The sequence below is a fragment of the Takifugu flavidus genome, chromosome 11 (genome assembly GCF_003711565.1).
Source record: "Takifugu flavidus isolate HTHZ2018 chromosome 11, ASM371156v2, whole genome shotgun sequence".
NCBI lineage: Eukaryota > Metazoa > Chordata > Actinopteri > Tetraodontiformes > Tetraodontidae > Takifugu > Takifugu flavidus.
The window spans coordinates 13,362,322-13,379,813 of record NC_079530.1 but is presented as its reverse complement, the minus strand read 5'-3'; the positions used below and the strand labels follow the sequence as shown (position 1 = coordinate 13,379,813).

At 48.6% G+C, this 17,492-nt stretch overlaps 1 protein-coding gene across 1 annotated transcript in view; it reads right to left on the bottom strand.

Moving 5' to 3' along the window:
* dst (dystonin) overlaps window positions 1–17,492 on the bottom strand; it is a 64,535-nt gene that overhangs the window by 1,439 nt on the left and 45,604 nt on the right. Inside the window, 41 exon segments of the mRNA XM_057047216.1 lie at window positions 489–599; window positions 794–984; window positions 1,685–1,798; window positions 1,939–2,056; window positions 3,115–3,231; window positions 3,864–3,881; window positions 4,014–4,088; window positions 4,158–4,312; window positions 4,393–4,555; window positions 4,636–4,799; window positions 4,939–5,068; window positions 5,155–5,343; window positions 5,464–5,607; window positions 5,820–5,948; window positions 6,031–6,225; window positions 6,321–6,480; window positions 6,586–6,755; window positions 7,172–7,291; window positions 7,506–7,712; window positions 8,048–8,203; window positions 9,143–9,313; window positions 9,578–9,706; window positions 9,934–10,131; window positions 10,287–10,442; window positions 10,577–10,750; window positions 10,991–11,092; window positions 11,341–11,565; window positions 11,641–11,867; window positions 11,991–12,222; window positions 12,350–12,553; window positions 12,628–12,846; window positions 12,930–13,037; window positions 13,158–13,277; window positions 13,397–13,603; window positions 13,701–13,933; window positions 14,315–14,399; window positions 14,562–14,888; window positions 15,078–15,237; window positions 15,643–15,809; window positions 15,886–16,056; window positions 16,193–16,354. Coding sequence (XP_056903196.1) covers window positions 489–599; window positions 794–984; window positions 1,685–1,798; window positions 1,939–2,056; window positions 3,115–3,231; window positions 3,864–3,881; window positions 4,014–4,088; window positions 4,158–4,312; window positions 4,393–4,555; window positions 4,636–4,799; window positions 4,939–5,068; window positions 5,155–5,343; window positions 5,464–5,607; window positions 5,820–5,948; window positions 6,031–6,225; window positions 6,321–6,480; window positions 6,586–6,755; window positions 7,172–7,291; window positions 7,506–7,712; window positions 8,048–8,203; window positions 9,143–9,313; window positions 9,578–9,706; window positions 9,934–10,131; window positions 10,287–10,442; window positions 10,577–10,750; window positions 10,991–11,092; window positions 11,341–11,565; window positions 11,641–11,867; window positions 11,991–12,222; window positions 12,350–12,553; window positions 12,628–12,846; window positions 12,930–13,037; window positions 13,158–13,277; window positions 13,397–13,603; window positions 13,701–13,933; window positions 14,315–14,399; window positions 14,562–14,888; window positions 15,078–15,237; window positions 15,643–15,809; window positions 15,886–16,056; window positions 16,193–16,354 — 6,603 coding nt within the window.

Sequence of the window (17,492 nt, the reverse complement as noted above, 5' to 3'; positions counted from 1 at the left end):
TCTAGAAGGCTGCTGCACCAGCACGGATTAGATACTCGTGTGAGCACAATTGGAGCGTTGTAGGTCAAACAAAACATGAGATTTGTGAGAAAAAATGAATCAAACTCCACTATTTTACTGCAGAATCACCAAATTGTAGGTTTTTTTTTCATTTCACTCGTACAAATGAGTCATGTTTGGTGCGTTTTCTGCTTTAATCTTGAGAAATCCTGAGTTTTCTTTAACCTACAATGACTGGGACACACTGCTGTGCACGTTAGGCACACTCATAGAAAAGCTGTTAAAGCTGTCTGGACCCAACTGAAATTTCAAGGTCATGAAACCTTTTTTTTTTTATTGGGTCAGATATCTCCGGACCCTTGACCTAAATGTTCTCAACATAAATTCAACCAAAGCAGCCAAAAACGACCCGATGCCGCCTGCATTGTGAATTTCGGTTGGGTCGTGAATGTAAAGCGTTCCAAACCACGAGCTGTGCGTGACTCTACCTCAGAGGACGAGCCTTGGCTCCCAAAGGAGTCGGATGATTTAAGAGGAGTGGAGGGTTTGCTGTTTGTAAGCCAGGGCTTATCATAATTGCGTGTTATGTGTTGGGGAGTCTGGGGAACAATGGCAAATCAACAAAACAAAAACAGAGACACGGATTCACAAATCAAAAGGGAACAAAATCTACAAGAATCACTTTAAAAGAAAATGAATAATTCAAAATGAGATTAACTGAAGAAGGATCAGTGGCGGTGGTGATGATGATTGGAGGGCGGAGACTGGGAACAGCCGTGAGGGGGCGGCTTACCTTCACCCCGGCCACCGTCGCCGTGTGTGCGGGGACCGGGCAGCTCTGACTGGAGGTGGACCTGTTAGGAGACGCCCCTCTGGACGACGGCCGGGATCGGCGGCCTCGGTAGCGGAAGCTCGCCATCACCTGAGTGGTTCCCTCTGGGAGGATGAACTTCTCCCGCAGCTCCACGTTGGTCCTGCCTTTAGCTGAGGAACAACGGCAGAATCAACCACGCTGGGTAAAAATGGCCCCCCATCAAGTTTTCATGCAGCTTGAGATGACGATCAGCACTTTGAAGTCCCTCATTCTTCAATAATTGAAGAGGAATCTGATCATTTTGGCGTAGAGTTCCACAAAATCCAATTTTGGGGAATAATTGCAGAAATACGCACAAATAAAATAAAACTTTGCCATCGTATGAAAGCCAGATTTGAAATTCTCCTCATATATAAAACAAAACTCCGATGGCATCACGTTTCCCCCCCAAAAAGCTGAAATTTAATTTGGTTTTTTCTGCTTCAACTGCTGATCAAATATTGGAACAATGAAAATGAGTCGAAAGTCCCACACCAAAGCTGCCAGACTCAGCTGTGACACTTCAGAACAAACTGATGCACGTGCAGTTTGAGCCGTCTGGACTCTGTATCGGTGAGTCGTGCGTCCACCAGAACTCCCTTTGACTCCGAGCGAACCGGAAAATTGTGCTGGTGACACGACAAAGTGGAGGCGTGCTCCCCACAAACAGGCATGCACGAAACACCAAGGCTGAGTGATTGATGGGTGATGAGTGGCTCGGGTGGACGGCATTCATGAATAAGCACACACACACACACACACACACACACACACACACAAACAGCTACAGCGACACAACCAGCACACGTTCGGATGTGCAGATGCACATACCACCGGTGGGTTCATGGAGCTGGGTGAGAATTTGTGAGATTTGCCAACCTATGGGAGACTGAGTAATTGAAGAGTTTGATTCCGAGCGCAACATTTTGCTTCCGTGGTGGTGAACTAGAGGGAATGACACCCGTACGCAGCAGCCGGGAGGATTAGCAGGGAAGAAGAGAAGAGCCGTCGTTAACAGAGGTGGCCGAGGAAACGACATCGTGACCAACAGAATCTTCGGTTCGAGCGGGAACTTGTGAACTCACCTCTGCAGGGGTCGTTCTTCACCAGAAACTCATCCAGGGCCATCCAGCCTCCGCCCACGCGCACCATCACGGTGCTGCGTAAAATCCGCACCAGGCGCAGCTGCTGCGAGTCTCCGAACTACGGAGAGGAGAGGGAGCGCGTGAGACATGTGGATCACCACTCATTTCAAGAGAGAGAAAAAAAACACTTGTGAAAATACGGAGATCAGACTGGGTTGGTGGAATTAAGTCGTTCATGCAACAGCAAAACACACACACACACACACAGATTCTTTGTGTAAACTTCAGGAAGCATTTCTTTTCCATGTTGCACAGATTTACACAAAGAGGATTATTACACATTCTGAGGTTTCATTCCCGACAACACAAGTTACACAAAGGTCATTCCAACTGGTTTATTTCTAGCATGCTGTTCTCTTTTCCTTGCACGTTTTTACTGGCATTTTTGCAATGAAAATATTTATAAAATCACTGTGCAGTGAATTTTATAGTGCACTTGCAGCTGCAGTGTTATTAAATGCATATTTTCATTAATAAATCTGTTTGGATGGCGACTGCAAGTTTTCATCACTGCATCGCTAAACCACTAGAGGGCACTAAAGCGTAACAGTACGCTTCGAGCGCGTAATAAACAGCACATGCGTGAGAGTGAGAGTGTGTTATTGATGTACACGGTTTGTTAGCCAGTTGGATGTGACCCACGAACAAAAGCATAGAACCATAAATCACAACCACGGATCACACCGCATGCACCTTTCCCAGAGACAGTTTCACATCACCGACATGGACGAGCAGCAACGTCCTGCCGTCCGACAGTCGGCTGCTTGTCTAACAGCTACAGACAGCTCAGGTTGTGCACTGACACTGATGCAGATCGAATGCAGAGAGCGTCAATGACACATGAGGAATGGAGCGAATCAGTTCTGTCTAATCCACCACGGCGTGACACGCAGACATGACCAGACACGGATGACCCTCCGCTTACGATCCTGACATCTCACATCTTTTCGATTGATATAAAAAGGAAACAATCTTGCACTCGTATGATTGTCAAAATGATTGAATGCCACTGGTGATATTAGTGATCGAATACATTTAAGGTGATGATGATTTGGAGGAAATTAAACAAAAAAAAAAAAAAGAGGCACAAGACAGATCTTAAGAGTAACTATTTACCAGAATACAGCTTTCCAAAACTGCAACGTGTAGGTGGGGGGTAAGATTTTGATTTTCTCTGTTTGCTATTGTCTCATCGCCGATTACGGAGTCATGTAAGCAGTGAACCAGACCAAACTGTCAAAAGAATTATTTCAATTCATTTGTTGTGTGATACAGCAAAACAAACGGACGTTCTTATCCCCGCTAGCTGACACCTTCCCTCATTAGACTTAATTCAAGAAGCTACGCAAAGCAAAATGAAGGCAAACTGATAAACAACAAAAATAATTGGAAACTGCGACATGCAATCGGTGGCGACATATTAACCCAGCGCTCGTTAAAGGCATTAAAATCAGAACTCCTGGCCCAGCTACGACACTAAATTAAAGTCGGTTACAGAAAATATGTCAGCCAATGTTGAGGTAAATCATTCCCATGAAACTGAAGCAAGCACACACAAAGCGTTATTTTCCAAACTGCCCGGCAGATGAGTTTATGTCTGTGGACCAGTCAGAGATGTGGGCTGAAATGGTGCTGGCGCTCTAGAGCCATATTTTCTGAAACTCAAAAGCAGATATCGTCTTCGGTGAGTTGCTGATCTAAAATACACCGAGGCTCAATCAGTTGCGCTTTTTGTTCTCTTTAGTTCTACTTCTGAGTTTCGTCGGCCAGGAATCGGCCGGAAATCTGGGCAGAAAGTGTTAACTGGACAGCAGTGAAGAACAGAAGAGAAAGGCCAAACAACACAGAGGGGGTTTCAGAAGTACCTGGTTTCCAAGGTAAAACTGAGGAACAATGAAAACACAGGTTAGACGTTTCACCACGTATTCAATCCTGAATCGCAAACACCAACAAACCACATTTGCTTTTTTTCCCTGAATTTGGGAGATTGTTGATTCCAAAAAAATGCCACTCACCCGGTATTTGTTGGCGCCGATCTGTTCCACTTGGAACCGTTTGGGACATTTGCATTTGGCCACCTGACGCGTCACCTGCGGGAAGACGAGACGTTATTGCACCTGCGGTTCTGGGGTTCGGCGCCCATTTCGAGCCGTCCTTGCCTCGTCTTCGATTTTGTCAGCGTCCGTCAGTGGTTTGTACGCGTCCTTGTTGGGATGGAGCGCCGCCACAAACTCGTAGTAGTCGATGTAGCCGTCGCCGTCCCGGTCGAATATGTCCGCCACGGCGCTCATCTCCAGACGGCTGGTGGGGAATTCTGTGGAGGAGGGGGTTAAAAGTGAGGATCCTGCCAACCGCTTCCCGCTGCCCTGTTCTGGGTTTGCCTGAAACACTCACTGGAGGACAGAATACCCTCGATGAACTCCTGCCGGGTCACCTTTCCGTCCTGGTCCTTGTCGATACGGCGGAAGAAGTCCATGACGCGAGACTTCTTGTGGTTCATCCAGCGCATGTAACGCTTCCGCCACACGTCGAAGTCGAAGTTGGCGAACTCCTTCAGCTGTGGATTACGATCAACGTTAATACGGACGTCCTGAAAGGTACACAGGGTCCACAACCTTAGATCAGAGATGCCAGTACCTCCTCCAGTCTGTCCATGGCGTCATTCAGTTTCCTCCTGCGGTCCAAAGCCAGCAGCCACACATGCTGCCACTTGGTCACCAGGAGGTTAACTTGGGGATTCTTGGTTTCAATGGGAGCCTGAGTTGCTGACGCGTACATGGTTTGCGTGGGCGATCGCTTTCCTGTGAACGAACAAACGCTTGAAATGAGGAAGAGCGGGTGACATCACCGCAGCTGCAGTGAGGTAATGAGACGGTGAGTCAACGGCGGCGCAGATGGCCCAGGTCGCGCTTCCCGAGGGGGCGTCCGTGTGATACGTACGTCCCGCTCTTCCTTTGCCAAACACTGGGATCTGAGACTGGTTCTGAGTTTCCACTGCTGCCTTCCGCTTGTGCGTCTTGGTGATTTTGTCGACATCTGGCTGCTTCCTGGTCATTTCCTCCATGAACGCCTGCAGGGGACGGATTCTTTCCAGTTTAGCGCAAATATGATGGTTTGATAATAAGCTAAGCCCTTTTCCCCCCAGATTTACTTCACCTGGTGTTCTGCTATGAGGTTTTTGACCTCTTCGATCTCCTGCGGCAGCGGCTCCTTGTCCTTATTGCTGAGGTTGGTTTCGGCCCAGTGCAGCCAGGTCAGCAGGTTCTCCAGAAGCTCCTGAGTGGTTAACAGCTCAGTGAGGGCTGTGGCCAGTCGCTGCTGGTGCTGCCTGGCCCAAGCTTGCACCTGCAGATGTGAAGTCACACGCACACACATGCCTTAGATTACATAAAACTCTCCTCCCTTACAGGCCTGGCACTGTCGAGAGTTTTGACGGTTCTGACGCCCAATAAAAGCTGAACTGACCTCCTCAAAGCGAGCCTTGATGATGGTGTTCCAGTGTTTGACGGTTGTGATGGAGTCTGGGTGGCAGATGGTCAGAATGGCCTCCCCCATGCTGGTCGCTTTGTTAAGGGCTGCTCGCTTCTCCTCTAGATTCTTCATGAACTCCTTAAATAGAAGTGAAAAGAACCAGTTAAGCTGGATGAACCTTGGTTCGTTCGATTTTTCATCGGTAAATTAGGGAAAATGTTAACAATGCTGCATTTTCTTTGGCTCTGAACAGGCATGACATCATGCAGCGGGCATGTTGTAATTCTGTTGTAAACTGTTAAATCGTGCAAGCCTATTAGACGTGTTTATTTAACATCTGCGGCTTTCACCTTGTGCTGTCCGATCAGAGCCTGCACAGCCTCTTCATCATCTGGCAGGCTGCCGTGGAAACGCAGACTCTGCTCTGCCTCCGCCAGCCACTCCAGCAGGATGTGGACCGTGGAGTGAAACTCCTCAGCCTTATTGTGGGAGACACAGATCAATCGGGAATGACATGGACTCTTTACCGGTTCTGTGACCACCACGTGCACACTGCAGTACCTGACACAGCGCCTGCTCCAGGCGCGCCTGCTTGGACACCGACAGGTTGCACACTGTCTCCCAGCGGGTGCTCAGCTCCTGCATCTGAACTTTGACCCAGGACGAGTCGTCGTGGCTGCTCTCGATCAGCTCCCTGGCTGAGCGCTTGAGAGCCTGAACGCTGACTGTCCTCTTCCCCAACTCCTTCTGGAAAACCTGCAGAGACCAACCGGAACCCACAAACAGGACAAGGTTCAATAAAGGAATAAACTACTAGAAGAAGTCCTTTAAGTGTTGAAGATCTGGTCCACCTTGTGGTTGTCTATCAGGTTAAGAACCAGGTCTATGTCTCCGTGCACGGGCTGGTCTTCTGCCAGCTGAGGCTCCACTCTGTATAGCCAGTCAATGAGAGCCTGGAGTGCGTCTGTAAACTGTCCGGAGAACAGCAGGGCTTCCTCCAGCTTGTTTTGTCTGCAGAAGATCACAAATCATGAGCCGAACTGCACATAATCTGATTAGAAGAGCAGCTGCGGGGGGTTAAAACACAGCAAACACTGCAGGGAGATGCTGCCTTACCTCTCCACCGACTTGCCGCAAACGGTATCCCATCTGTCTCTGAGTTCGCTCAGCATGTCGTCCAGCTTCTGATTATCGTCTTTAAGTGTCGTCTTGTCTTTCAGGGCACGCCCTGTTCGAGCGGTGGTGTCGTACACTGAGTGTTTGCTGCCCAGAGCTTTCTGGAACTCCTGAGACAGATTGTGAAATGTTAACTCTGTCTGAAATGTCAGCGCTATCTGGTGACCACCGCAGTGGAGGTTTCTCTCCTCTGACTGTTACTACAGTAACTCAACACAAAAGAAGCGCTAAACACCCAAAAGCCTCTGGAGATTAAACGTATAAAAAGCAATGTCACAGCTTATACATTTGATCCATCCTGGGATTAAGACAGGATTAGCAGAAGAGCTCTGAAACAATGCAGAAATGAGAGCAAAAAGAAACAAAGAAATAATCGCAGTTATGCAAATTCTCTAAATTTGGCAAAACATGGCCAAAATATAGTATCTTAAAATATTTGACGTTTTCACAGGCGACTAATGGAGGCTGGCTGGGTCGCAGCTCTTTCATTGGAAGTACTAAGTGAGGTCAGAGGATGCTTGTTAACCTTGTGCTGCAGCAGTTGGGTCTTGATTTTATCCGGCTCGTTGGCGATTTCCACATCAGTGTCCAGGCTTTTCTCAGACTCGTCCAACCACTCCATCAGTTTAGTCCAGTTTTCATGGAACTGAGGAAGGACAACGAACAAATTGAGACAAGGGAGCATTTTGAATGTGGCAGTAATTAAGATGTCTTAGGTTTGAGGGGGAAAAAGAGACCTAAACAAATAAAAAATGTGATAATGAGCTGCTGACAGAACAATAAACAGGCCTCAGACTCCAGAACACTCCACTGATAATAAAAAAGGCCAGACAGCAGTGAAACAATGCCTGTTTCCGTACCTGCTTGGCCCTCTTCCTGGCGTCGTCCAGCTGACGGCCGCGCTCAACAGAGCGTTGCACCAGCTTCTCCCAGCGGCCTTGGACGCTCAGCAGCAGGTTCTTGATCAGCACCACGTCCTGTTTCTGGCTGAAATACTTCAAATGCGTCCCCGTCTGGTCCAGTTCAATGATGTGATCTCTGTGGGAGTTCACCTCCGTCACAAACATCTGCAGAGAGGCAGAAGTATTCACGTGAGTCGGCTGCGATGCTATCGAGACGGAGCGAAGGCTTTCCATTTGACGGTGCAGGAAACATTAGTCGCGTGATTGATGAGACTGAACGGCAAAACAGATGGAATCATTAAGTCACCGCTGGCACGACAGCAGAGCCGAACGATGGATTAGCAAATATAAACTTTTTCCTACACCGACACCGATACTGTATTTTCTGCCGGCTGTTGGAAGACGGATAAAAGCCTGGAAAGGCGAAAATATTATCTCATGTGTCGTTGTGGGTTTATTTACATTCAGAGGTTCTGTGCCCCGTCCGAACAAAGTACTACCTTATGCTCATCAATCTGAAACATGATGGTCTCCAGTATGAGGGAGGCGGGGGAGACCGTGTTCAGTGTCTGCTCCGCTTGAGTCAGCCAGTTGATGAAGTCCTGCAGGGAGTTATGGAAGTCTGTGGCCAGCTCCAACGCTTCCTCCAGTTTGACCTGTTAGACACGGCACACGAGAGCACGGGCAACAAAACATTAATGTTGGTACAGCAGCGGGGGAGGGGGAGAGGGGGCAGGAGGGGCTGGTTGTGCGGAGCATGACCTCTGTTCCTCCAGAGGAAGTTAGCATCTCTGGAGAGGCTGATAATGAGGAAGAAAGTGAGCAATGAGCTTTTAATTGAATGACACAAAGAGCTGTTGCTATAAAAAAAATAGCCATTTCCTCCAGCTAAGGTAATGAAATTTCAAAATGGACAAAATGGGTGATACGGCTCTCTCATCCACACATTCAGATTCCCGATAAACCAGAAAGCGTGGTTTGACATACAGAGCTCATTTAATTAGGAAAGGACTCGTTGCAGCCGGGAGGAGAGGAGCGTCCCGCTGCTTTTCGCCAGCAGCTGCCACCGCATGATTTAGCAAACGCTAAATTTCTGGGAACGAGACCAAAGTAAATGTGAACCCAAACACCACGGCAGACTCCCGAAGCAGCCAGAACCACTATCTCCATATCTGGAGCGAGAGCAGTCAGAGGGAGGATCCGTCTTTTGCAAATGTAACATGACGGAGTTTATTTACTGTGGCCGCAGGCGCGAGAGATCCTTCCAGCGGGCGGATTTCTCAGAGATCAGCGGAGATCGATGCGCTTTAGTTTGGCGCGTGTCTTCGTTTTACTCTGAGCTCCATTATTTACGCACGAGACAGGAGCGCTGTTGTTGTGTGCTGACTCAGCTGTGATCTACGCTGTAGCCACCTCCTCGCAGCACTCTGCCTCTACGCCATTCATTACCAGCCGTGGGATTAGCAGCTCATGACTGCAGAGTCACGGCTCGCGGCCCCTCTCTCGCTCTCTCTGGGACCTCCGCGTCTGCAGCATTAAGCTAAGAGCAGCACTAAGCTGCAACACTCACTGACCCACCACCACGACTGACGTACCTTCCTCTCAGTGACCTTCCCTTGCACGGCTTCCCACTTGTCCTTCAGGTTGGCGAGGTCCTGCTCCGTGTTGCTGTCGGGCCCCGCGGGGGTCACAGCGAGCAGCTGCTGGCCCTTGTTCAACAGCTCCTGATACAGCACCTCCTTAGCCTCGAAGGCAGAACACAACTCCTGCAAGAGGAGAGCGACATTTTCGAGATGCTTTTGAGACGCTTTGTTCACACGAGAGAAAAGGAAACTAAAATAATGACAACATTCATTACAGTCGAGCGGGGGTTAATGAGGCCGAACCCCTTTAAACGCTCTTTTGTTGTCCTTTGCGAGTGCCGCATTCTGCACTGTCATTTAATTTTCACACTTCAGATAAAAACACAGAGAAGACGTCTCCTACAACCGGCCGTCTGCATGCTGCCTTTCATAGCGTTAAAAACATACCAGATGGGCGTTAAGCTGCTCCCGGGCCGTGTCTGGTAAGCCTCCCACGGCCTTTGATGCCAACAGCTGACGCTCAGTGTCTTTCAGCCATTGCTGCATATCTTCTATCTCACCATGGAAACCCTGGGCCTACAACACAATACAACCTCAGTCAGCCATTGTCGGCAACCTACGCCTACGAAAGGCCGAGACCTATGGAACTAATTCTTCAGATGCTGAACATCTTCAGTAGAGAATTTAAAAGGCATTGAATAGAAACTTTGGTGTCATTACAAGACAAAAATGTTGGATTTTATATACCAATTCTTCTGACTTCTGAAACATGCATGGAGGAAAAGGCATGTGAGGCTGTATACCTGAAGCAGGGCGGCCTTCAGCTGGTGCTTCCGCTGCGCCGTCTTCTCTAAGATAGCTTTCCATCTCTGGTTCAGGTTCTCCAGTTTGCTCTGCAGACTTGAAGCTTCCTCTCCAGCGCTGGATTCCACCAGATCGCTGCCAGCCTTATTGACCGTCTCCACTGTCGCTTCGTGAGCCAAAACGTCATTTTGGAGAACCTGAAGAGACAAGCAGCCGGAAACTGTGGTGAGATGTTTGATTTTGATGTGCGGTAAGACATCTTGGAAGATGGGATGGAAAGTCTACAGCCGCCTCATTGCTCTGTTTCCATGACTACGTAAATTAAAAAAAACATGGTTTGAGTTGTTCGTACGTGATGCTTGGCGAGCTCTATCTCGATAGCTTTGGGGTCTCCTCCAGCCTTCCTTTGCTCAGTGAGGAGCTCCTCGGTGTGGCTCATCCAGGCCAACAGCTCATCCAGTGCGTGCTGGAACTGGCCCAGTGCCAGAAGGCCTCGCTCCAGTTTATGCTGGGTTAATGATAGATTAAACCATTACCATGTGACAAGCAAAACCACTCCAGATGCCGTCCACCTTAAGCGAAGCAAGATGTTTCACAGCCTGCTTGATTCCATGAGGGAGCTATATTTCTCCCCTTACTCACCTGTCTCCCGATGATCTTCTCATCCAGGCTGTCCCAGAGCATCTTCAGCTCAGACATCGGCTCCTGGATGGCGCAGCGATCGGCCTCCTCCGCCACCTTCTTCAGCAGGAGGCCCGCCTGGTGGTTGAGTCGCTCCATCTCGATCTGCAGCTGGTAGGCCTCTTCTTTGAACTCCTAAATCATCGGCACCAACAGGAAAGACAGTATAAAAGTCAACAGCAGATCTACAGCACAAGCTCTGCCTTATTGTCCACGAAACGCTATTGTGCAAACACAGAACTGGCCAGCCGAGGGGGGGCTGTGACAAAAGCCGGTGTAGCATTACAGAGTTTTAACAAAGAGGTAACTCGATGAGCGGTGAGAAAGCGAATCGTCTTGTTTTCGGCTGCTGTATTTTCATACGACCCGCCCTACCTTCAGCTCCACGATCTGCTGCTTCACCGTTTCCAGGTCTGTGCCTACAGGTGACATGGAGTCCAGTTTGCTCTCCAGAATATCCACCCAGTCAAACATGCCCTGCGTATGAGACGAAGCCTCATTGTTAGCAGGAGGAACGTCGCTCAGAAAGTCAGGTTTCACATTGAGCAGAAAGAAATGTGAATCTGTATGGGTGTGATATAAAACCAACACATTTAAATGTAAGAGATCTCAAGAAAAACCACCAGGAGGACCCGAACTTCCTGACTCACTGTGTATTTAACTTTTAAAGGACCATATAAAGACTATTTCACTAAAGAGAAGACAGAGGGTAAAACCGAGTATACCTGCAGGCCATCCTGAAACTGCACAGCTGCCTGCATGGCTTCTTCCAGTCTCTCCGCTCTCTCCTTCCAGGACTTGTTGAGATTTTCCCAAGCTGAATTCACCTCATCGATACTTTTCTTTATAACTGGTTTGTCAGGTTCCCCACAGGCGGTCAGGAGCTCCGCGCCCTGGTGTTGGACGACATCGAGCTCTTCCTGCAGCACATCGATCTCCTCCTTAAACCCCTGCAGGAAATAAAAACGGTTGTGTCATCACTCTTTACTCCCCCACCCTTTTCTTAGAGTCCTTCATTTCCAGACCTCCACAAACTCCTGCTGCTGTTTGACGACAGAGGGGTCGACGCCGGGTTCCTCCAGCTTCCTCAGGAGGTCTTGGCTGTCTTTGATGGTGACGATGAGGGCACAGTGGTCGCACCAGAACTTGTCTGCCAGGTCCATTACATCCAGCAGCTTGGCCTCCCGCTCCTCCTGCAAGGCCTGGATGTCACTCCAGAGGAACACCATCTGGTCCAGTTTATCTTGTACAGCTGAGAGGGAGAGAGAATCCACAACCGATACAGTGAAGTAAGGTGGAATCAAAGCATCTGCATCGTGTTTTGATGGTTCCATGTACAATAACGACTTTAAAACCTCAAATTGTCATGATCTACCTTTAGCAGAGATGTCCTTGTCTGCTCCTTCAGACCTGGCAATCATCTCCTCTCCGCGCTGCTTTAGGGTCTCATACAAGGGCTGCAGCTTCTCCAAATCCACCGAGACGGCTTTATTTTCTGCTATCTGCTCCCTGATCTTGTCCACCTCCACAGAGATGGAAGGGGGCTGCCGCAGGCGCTCGGCGATCCGGTCCAGCGATTCCAACATGGGGTCAATTTTGTCATGAAACTGGCAGAGAACAAAGAAGGATTTTAGTCGACGCAAGTCTGTGCTCAACCTGCCGAACCTGGTAATCCTCATATCCTGCAAGGACGCCGTCGCAGCACGGATCATCAGCACGGATCATCATCCTAACCTGGGTAGATTTGGAGATGGCCTCATCCAGAGTGGCGGCTCTCTGCTTGACGTCAGCCTTCAGTTTGGTGTAAAGCTGGTCTGACACTGTGTATTTCTCCCTCACGGGAATCCCCTCCACCGGGCTGAGTTCAAGCAACTGAGGCCCCGTCTTATTCATCTTATCAATGTGCGGCTTGTGCTCGGCAATCAGCTCCCGCATTTGCTGGAGAAGACAATGATGCGTTTTAACGCATGAAAGCGATGCACCCAGCACTTGAGCCTCTCCTGGTTCCTTACCCTGAGCTCCTCCTGCTGCTGCCGCAGCGTGTCGTACTCGATGGCGGGCGGAGGCAGCTGCGCGAAGGTGGACAACGTTTCCTGGAGCCACGGCCACATCTCCTCATAGGTCTCCCAGAACTGAGAGGCCAGAGAATGAGCCCGTTCCAGCTGCAGACAGCGTTCAGAGTTCAGCTGACTGACGACGGCGTACTCCTCCAAGAGACTCTGGGTCTTTGCCTAAAAAGAGGGCCAAAGTATTTTACTTTACGAGCACACTTATCCACAATGAGTGCTTACATTAGGGTAAAAATATAGCCGACCTTCAGCATTTCTTTCTCCTCTGGGGTTTTACTGTTCATTATTGACTTTCCTGTTTTCACAATATCATCCAGTGCATCTTTGTGTCTCATGATGTCCATGGCGAAGCACTGAGAAAACCGGTGGAGTGGGTTTGGATGGAGCAAAATAGATGGTGTGTTTACTGTACATTGTTTAACTGGAGGCCTGTGTTCATTCACGCACTTGCACACACAGTATTAAAGACTAACCTTCTGTGCTTGGAGCTGAGCTGTGGTTTGGTCCGACTCCAGTCTGATCTCGCCCATCGACAGCAGCTTCCTCTCCGCATCAGTCAGCCAGGAGAGTTCAGCGTCTGCAGCTTGTTCAAACTAGTAAAGAAAAAAAGAAATCAGGTGGCATTCATGAACAAAACTGAATACGCGAATACAAAAAATTAAAATATGAATAATGAGAAATGTAAAAAGAGTGAAGAGCGTCTGTAGTTTACCTGCTGGGACTTGAGCAGATCAGCATCCATCTGTTCCACTTGCTGAGCGGCGGCGTCACAGAAGGCTCTGTAGCGCTCATTGTCCTCAGTCACCATCCTGTCTAGACCCTCACGCGTGTGCCAGGGGATCAGATCCAGCAGGGAGCTGCTCAGCTCATTCAGCTTGTCCACCAGCGGTTTTTGCTCTTTGGCCTCCTTCAACAAGGCCTGAAAAAAAAATCCGTGAAAAAATAAACTTCAGTAGGGCGAATGAGAGCAGGAGGTATTTTCATATGCCTGTGTTTATTTCTGAGGGATGCATTACCCTCTGTCTGCTTTGTGCATGAACCAGCTGCTCGCCCACCGGCTCAAAGGCTCTGGTCTCAGACTCCGCACCCTCGAGCCAGGAGCTCAGATCCTCATGGGTTTGTTGGAGCTTAGTTGAAAGATTCAAAACCTGCTCCAATTTCTTCAAAACATTCCCACTCATGGAGTTGATCTCGGAATACTTAGTTTTTATCCCCTCAAGTTTGCCTTGGATTACCATAACCTCATCACCTGCAAACATGAAGTTAGACTATTAAGGAGGCTTTCAATTATGCTGTAGCAATAGCTTAGCTAAGGCCAAAAAATGAATAGCGAAAGAACCCTCAGCTTATCTCTGTCAAAATGGAAAATGCCCCGTGACCTCTAAATCTCTCAATCTGTCATATTTATTTTTTAATTCAATGTAGGAAAAAAAGAAAATAGGGAGTTTTAAGGAGTTTTCATGTACTATCTGGGAGTGCAAGAGCTGGTGGATGAATCTAACCAACATGATACACATAAGCCAATACCTTCTAATTATTCTGTTATGTACTTTTATTTGCGGTTATGAAGATTTTGAGAATCAACTTTCACAGATAGTGTTGATTTTGACAGTGATAACTGATAACTTGCCTGTTGTCTGCTTTAGAAGCTCCACCCCATTACAGATGGCCTGCTCAACATTCTTCTTTCTCAACTCGATGTCACTTTGCAGTGCCTAAAAGGAAAATACAACTTTACAAAATCCTCGCAAGCGGGGAAAAATAAAATGCTTTGGCTGTGAAAGACGCAAGTCACAAACATAGACCAATAGAAATGTGATTGATGCAACTTAAATAGAAGAGACAACATAACGCTTGGCCAGAGGAGGACTGTGTACCCTTTGTTCGCCCAGCTGATTTTCGAGAACATCTATTTTGCACTCCTCCACGGACACTTCATTTAGCCTGGCGTGCACCTCGCTGAGCCAGTTCATGAGAGCCACTTCGTCTTCGCCGAAGAGCTGGGCGTTTGCAAGAGCCTGCTGCAACATCTCAGCCTTCCTCCTGCATCGCTCCTGGAGCTCTATGTAACCGGCCTGGGCGGCGTCCAGCTTAGACTGCACAAACTCCTTATCATCCACTGAGCTCACAGTCCTGAGCATCTGACCCAGGCTGACGGCCTGGAACAGGTCTTTACTGTGATTCATTATCTCCTCCTCTAAGGCCTGACCACAGAGATGGGGAGCAAACCAAAGGGATGTGGCATAAAACAGAAAAGACACACACGTAGAGAAAAAAAATGAACAGAAATGTAATGAAAAACAAAACAAATGGGGACTAATGGAATTGAATAAGCAAAATGAAAAGAAGTGGACAAGATGGACAGATCCGCGACAAAAGTTGACCGATGTTACCTTATGCTGAGAGATCTGATCCTCCAGCCTGGACGTCTCGGTACCGATGGGTTCACAGTTGATGAGGTGTTTCTCTGTGGCTCCGAGCCACTCGCTCAGGGGCTCTAACGTTTCATGGAACTGCTGAGTAACCACTAAGATGCTCTCCAGTTGCTTGTGCCTGACACGTTAACATAAACAACGGCAGTAAAGTAGCAGAAAACACAAGCAGTTAACCACAAAGCTTCAAAACTGGCTATTGAGAAAAGCGTGTGATATATGAGTCATGTTTTACAGTCATGTAGAATGTAAACCAAGAGGATTTATCCCGAGTCGCGGGGAAGAGTAGCTCAGTCGGGCCAACCGCATTGTTAGTCTTTGTGCTAAGCTACGCTAATTTCCAGCACGAGTCATATGTGCCATATGAGGGTGGTCCTGAAAGATTCCTTTATGATTTATGAAGAGGAAAGTAAAGGTAAATTTACTTTCTTGATTAAGGGGTGGGAAAGCTTTGATCATGGGGAATAACACAGCACACACTGAAGTGTTTAGAGGGAAGTGTAATGTTACAAATGTTTATGCAAACCTGTTTTCAGCCTTCTTGAGCAGAGCGTCCCACCTCTGCCCCAGGCATTCGATTTCTTTTGCAACCTTCTCCTTATCCACAGACTCTGCCAGCTCTGCAACCTTCCCTCCCTCTTTTTTAATCAGCTCCACTGTTGGCTTTCGGTCATCCAGCAGTCTCTGTAGGAGCTGTCAAAGGCAGGCGGGAGGGTTATTTGCCTCGATGGTGTTTCACGTCCTACGGCACTAAGAGGCGATGCCTTACTTTCTGCTCCTGTATCTGCGCCTTGACCACTTTGAACTCTGCAGACGGGGGCTTTTGATTGGCCACCAGCTCCTCGGTGTCCGTCAACCAGCTGAGCAGGGACTCCAGAGCATCCTGGAATCTCCCACAGTGCAGGAGGGCCTCGTGCAGCTGGGCGGAGCGCTCGGCAATCTGCCCAAAAAAAACAACCCACAAAGTAAACTGACGGCGATTTAGCTCATTATAATAATACCAAATAAAAAAGTACAAATGAGCATTCATCATACTTTTATCGCCCTTTTATAGCATGTATTAGATTAACAGGAACCTTTTTATTGAGGGTGTTCCACTTTCTGTTGACTTCCTCCAAGTCATCCTCGAGCTTCTTGGTTCTGGTGCCGTTGGCAGCGGTTTGGATCAGACCCTGGCCCAGAGAGTTGATGTCTTGAAGCTGCAGCTGCAGCGGATCAATGTCTTCCTTCTGGAAAGCCTGAAGACAAATGGGAGAAGTTTGAGTAACTATTTCTAGACTGTGGGTTCTTTTATTGCTTCTCAAGCTCTTATGGTCCTTTTCATCACAATAGTGATCAATCTTGGTCACTATCAATCTAGCAGAAGAAAGTAGATGAGTGGGTGGATGATGTGGAGCTGTGAGATCAGCAAGATGGAATGTCTGCTCAATAAGATATACATCTAGAGAACACTAATGAGCTAATATCATAACCGAGGGTATGAATGCTTTTAGAGCACCTGTGGTGACAGACAGCCTATTTCAGGACATGCAGTAATTGCATTCAGTAAGGCTTCAATCTCCCCCGCGTCCTGAGGAGTTTGAAAGCTCTTAGGCAGACAAGCCTCCACTGACTGCAGAAACTCCTCCAGCTCCTCCATGTTGTACTCAGACGCTCCTTGTTGCACAGCGTATGCTTTTGTTGGCTGGCCCCTCTCAATGGGAAGCGTCCCAGAGTTCCCATATGTCTCCGGCTGTGTCACCACCACACTAACCAACTCGCAGTTGTCCGGTTCTGACGCATCCTCTAACAGCTCGGCGGTGGACGGCTCATCATAGTCTGTTAAAGTCCTTGAATGCCAACAAGAGATGTCCTTTTGAGCCCTGGTTGCCGACCCACTGGATAACCGCCCTGTGGAGTATTTGTGCTCTCCTTTCCTGAACGTATCCCTTCTATCCAGAAATTCAGCTTCTGCTGTTCGCGTCTCCTTGACCAAGCTGCTGCTGTAGTAAAGCGACTGGCTGTCTCTCACAGGTGAGAATGGGAACTCCTCCTGACCCGAGCTGAGAGATCTTCCTGCTCTCAGATCCCCAGACAAATGCACGGCCTCTGACGAAGACAGGCTCCTCACGCTGGGACCTGCTCTTTTGTGGGACCTGGCCTGTCTTTCCCTCTCCACAGTGGGGCTGTATAAGCCCGAGTCCTCTTCAGATGTCAGCGAGTTGGTCATGCTCTGCCCTCTCCTGCTACTCATCAGCCCTGGCCTCTCGGTGCTACCTGAGTTTAAAGTTCCGCTGCGGCTCGCGTACTCGCCCAAACTGGTGGGAGCGAACGCCCGCCACGATCGCCGATGATGTGGTTTGTCTCCTCCCTGGAGACGGGACTTGGACAGCGTGG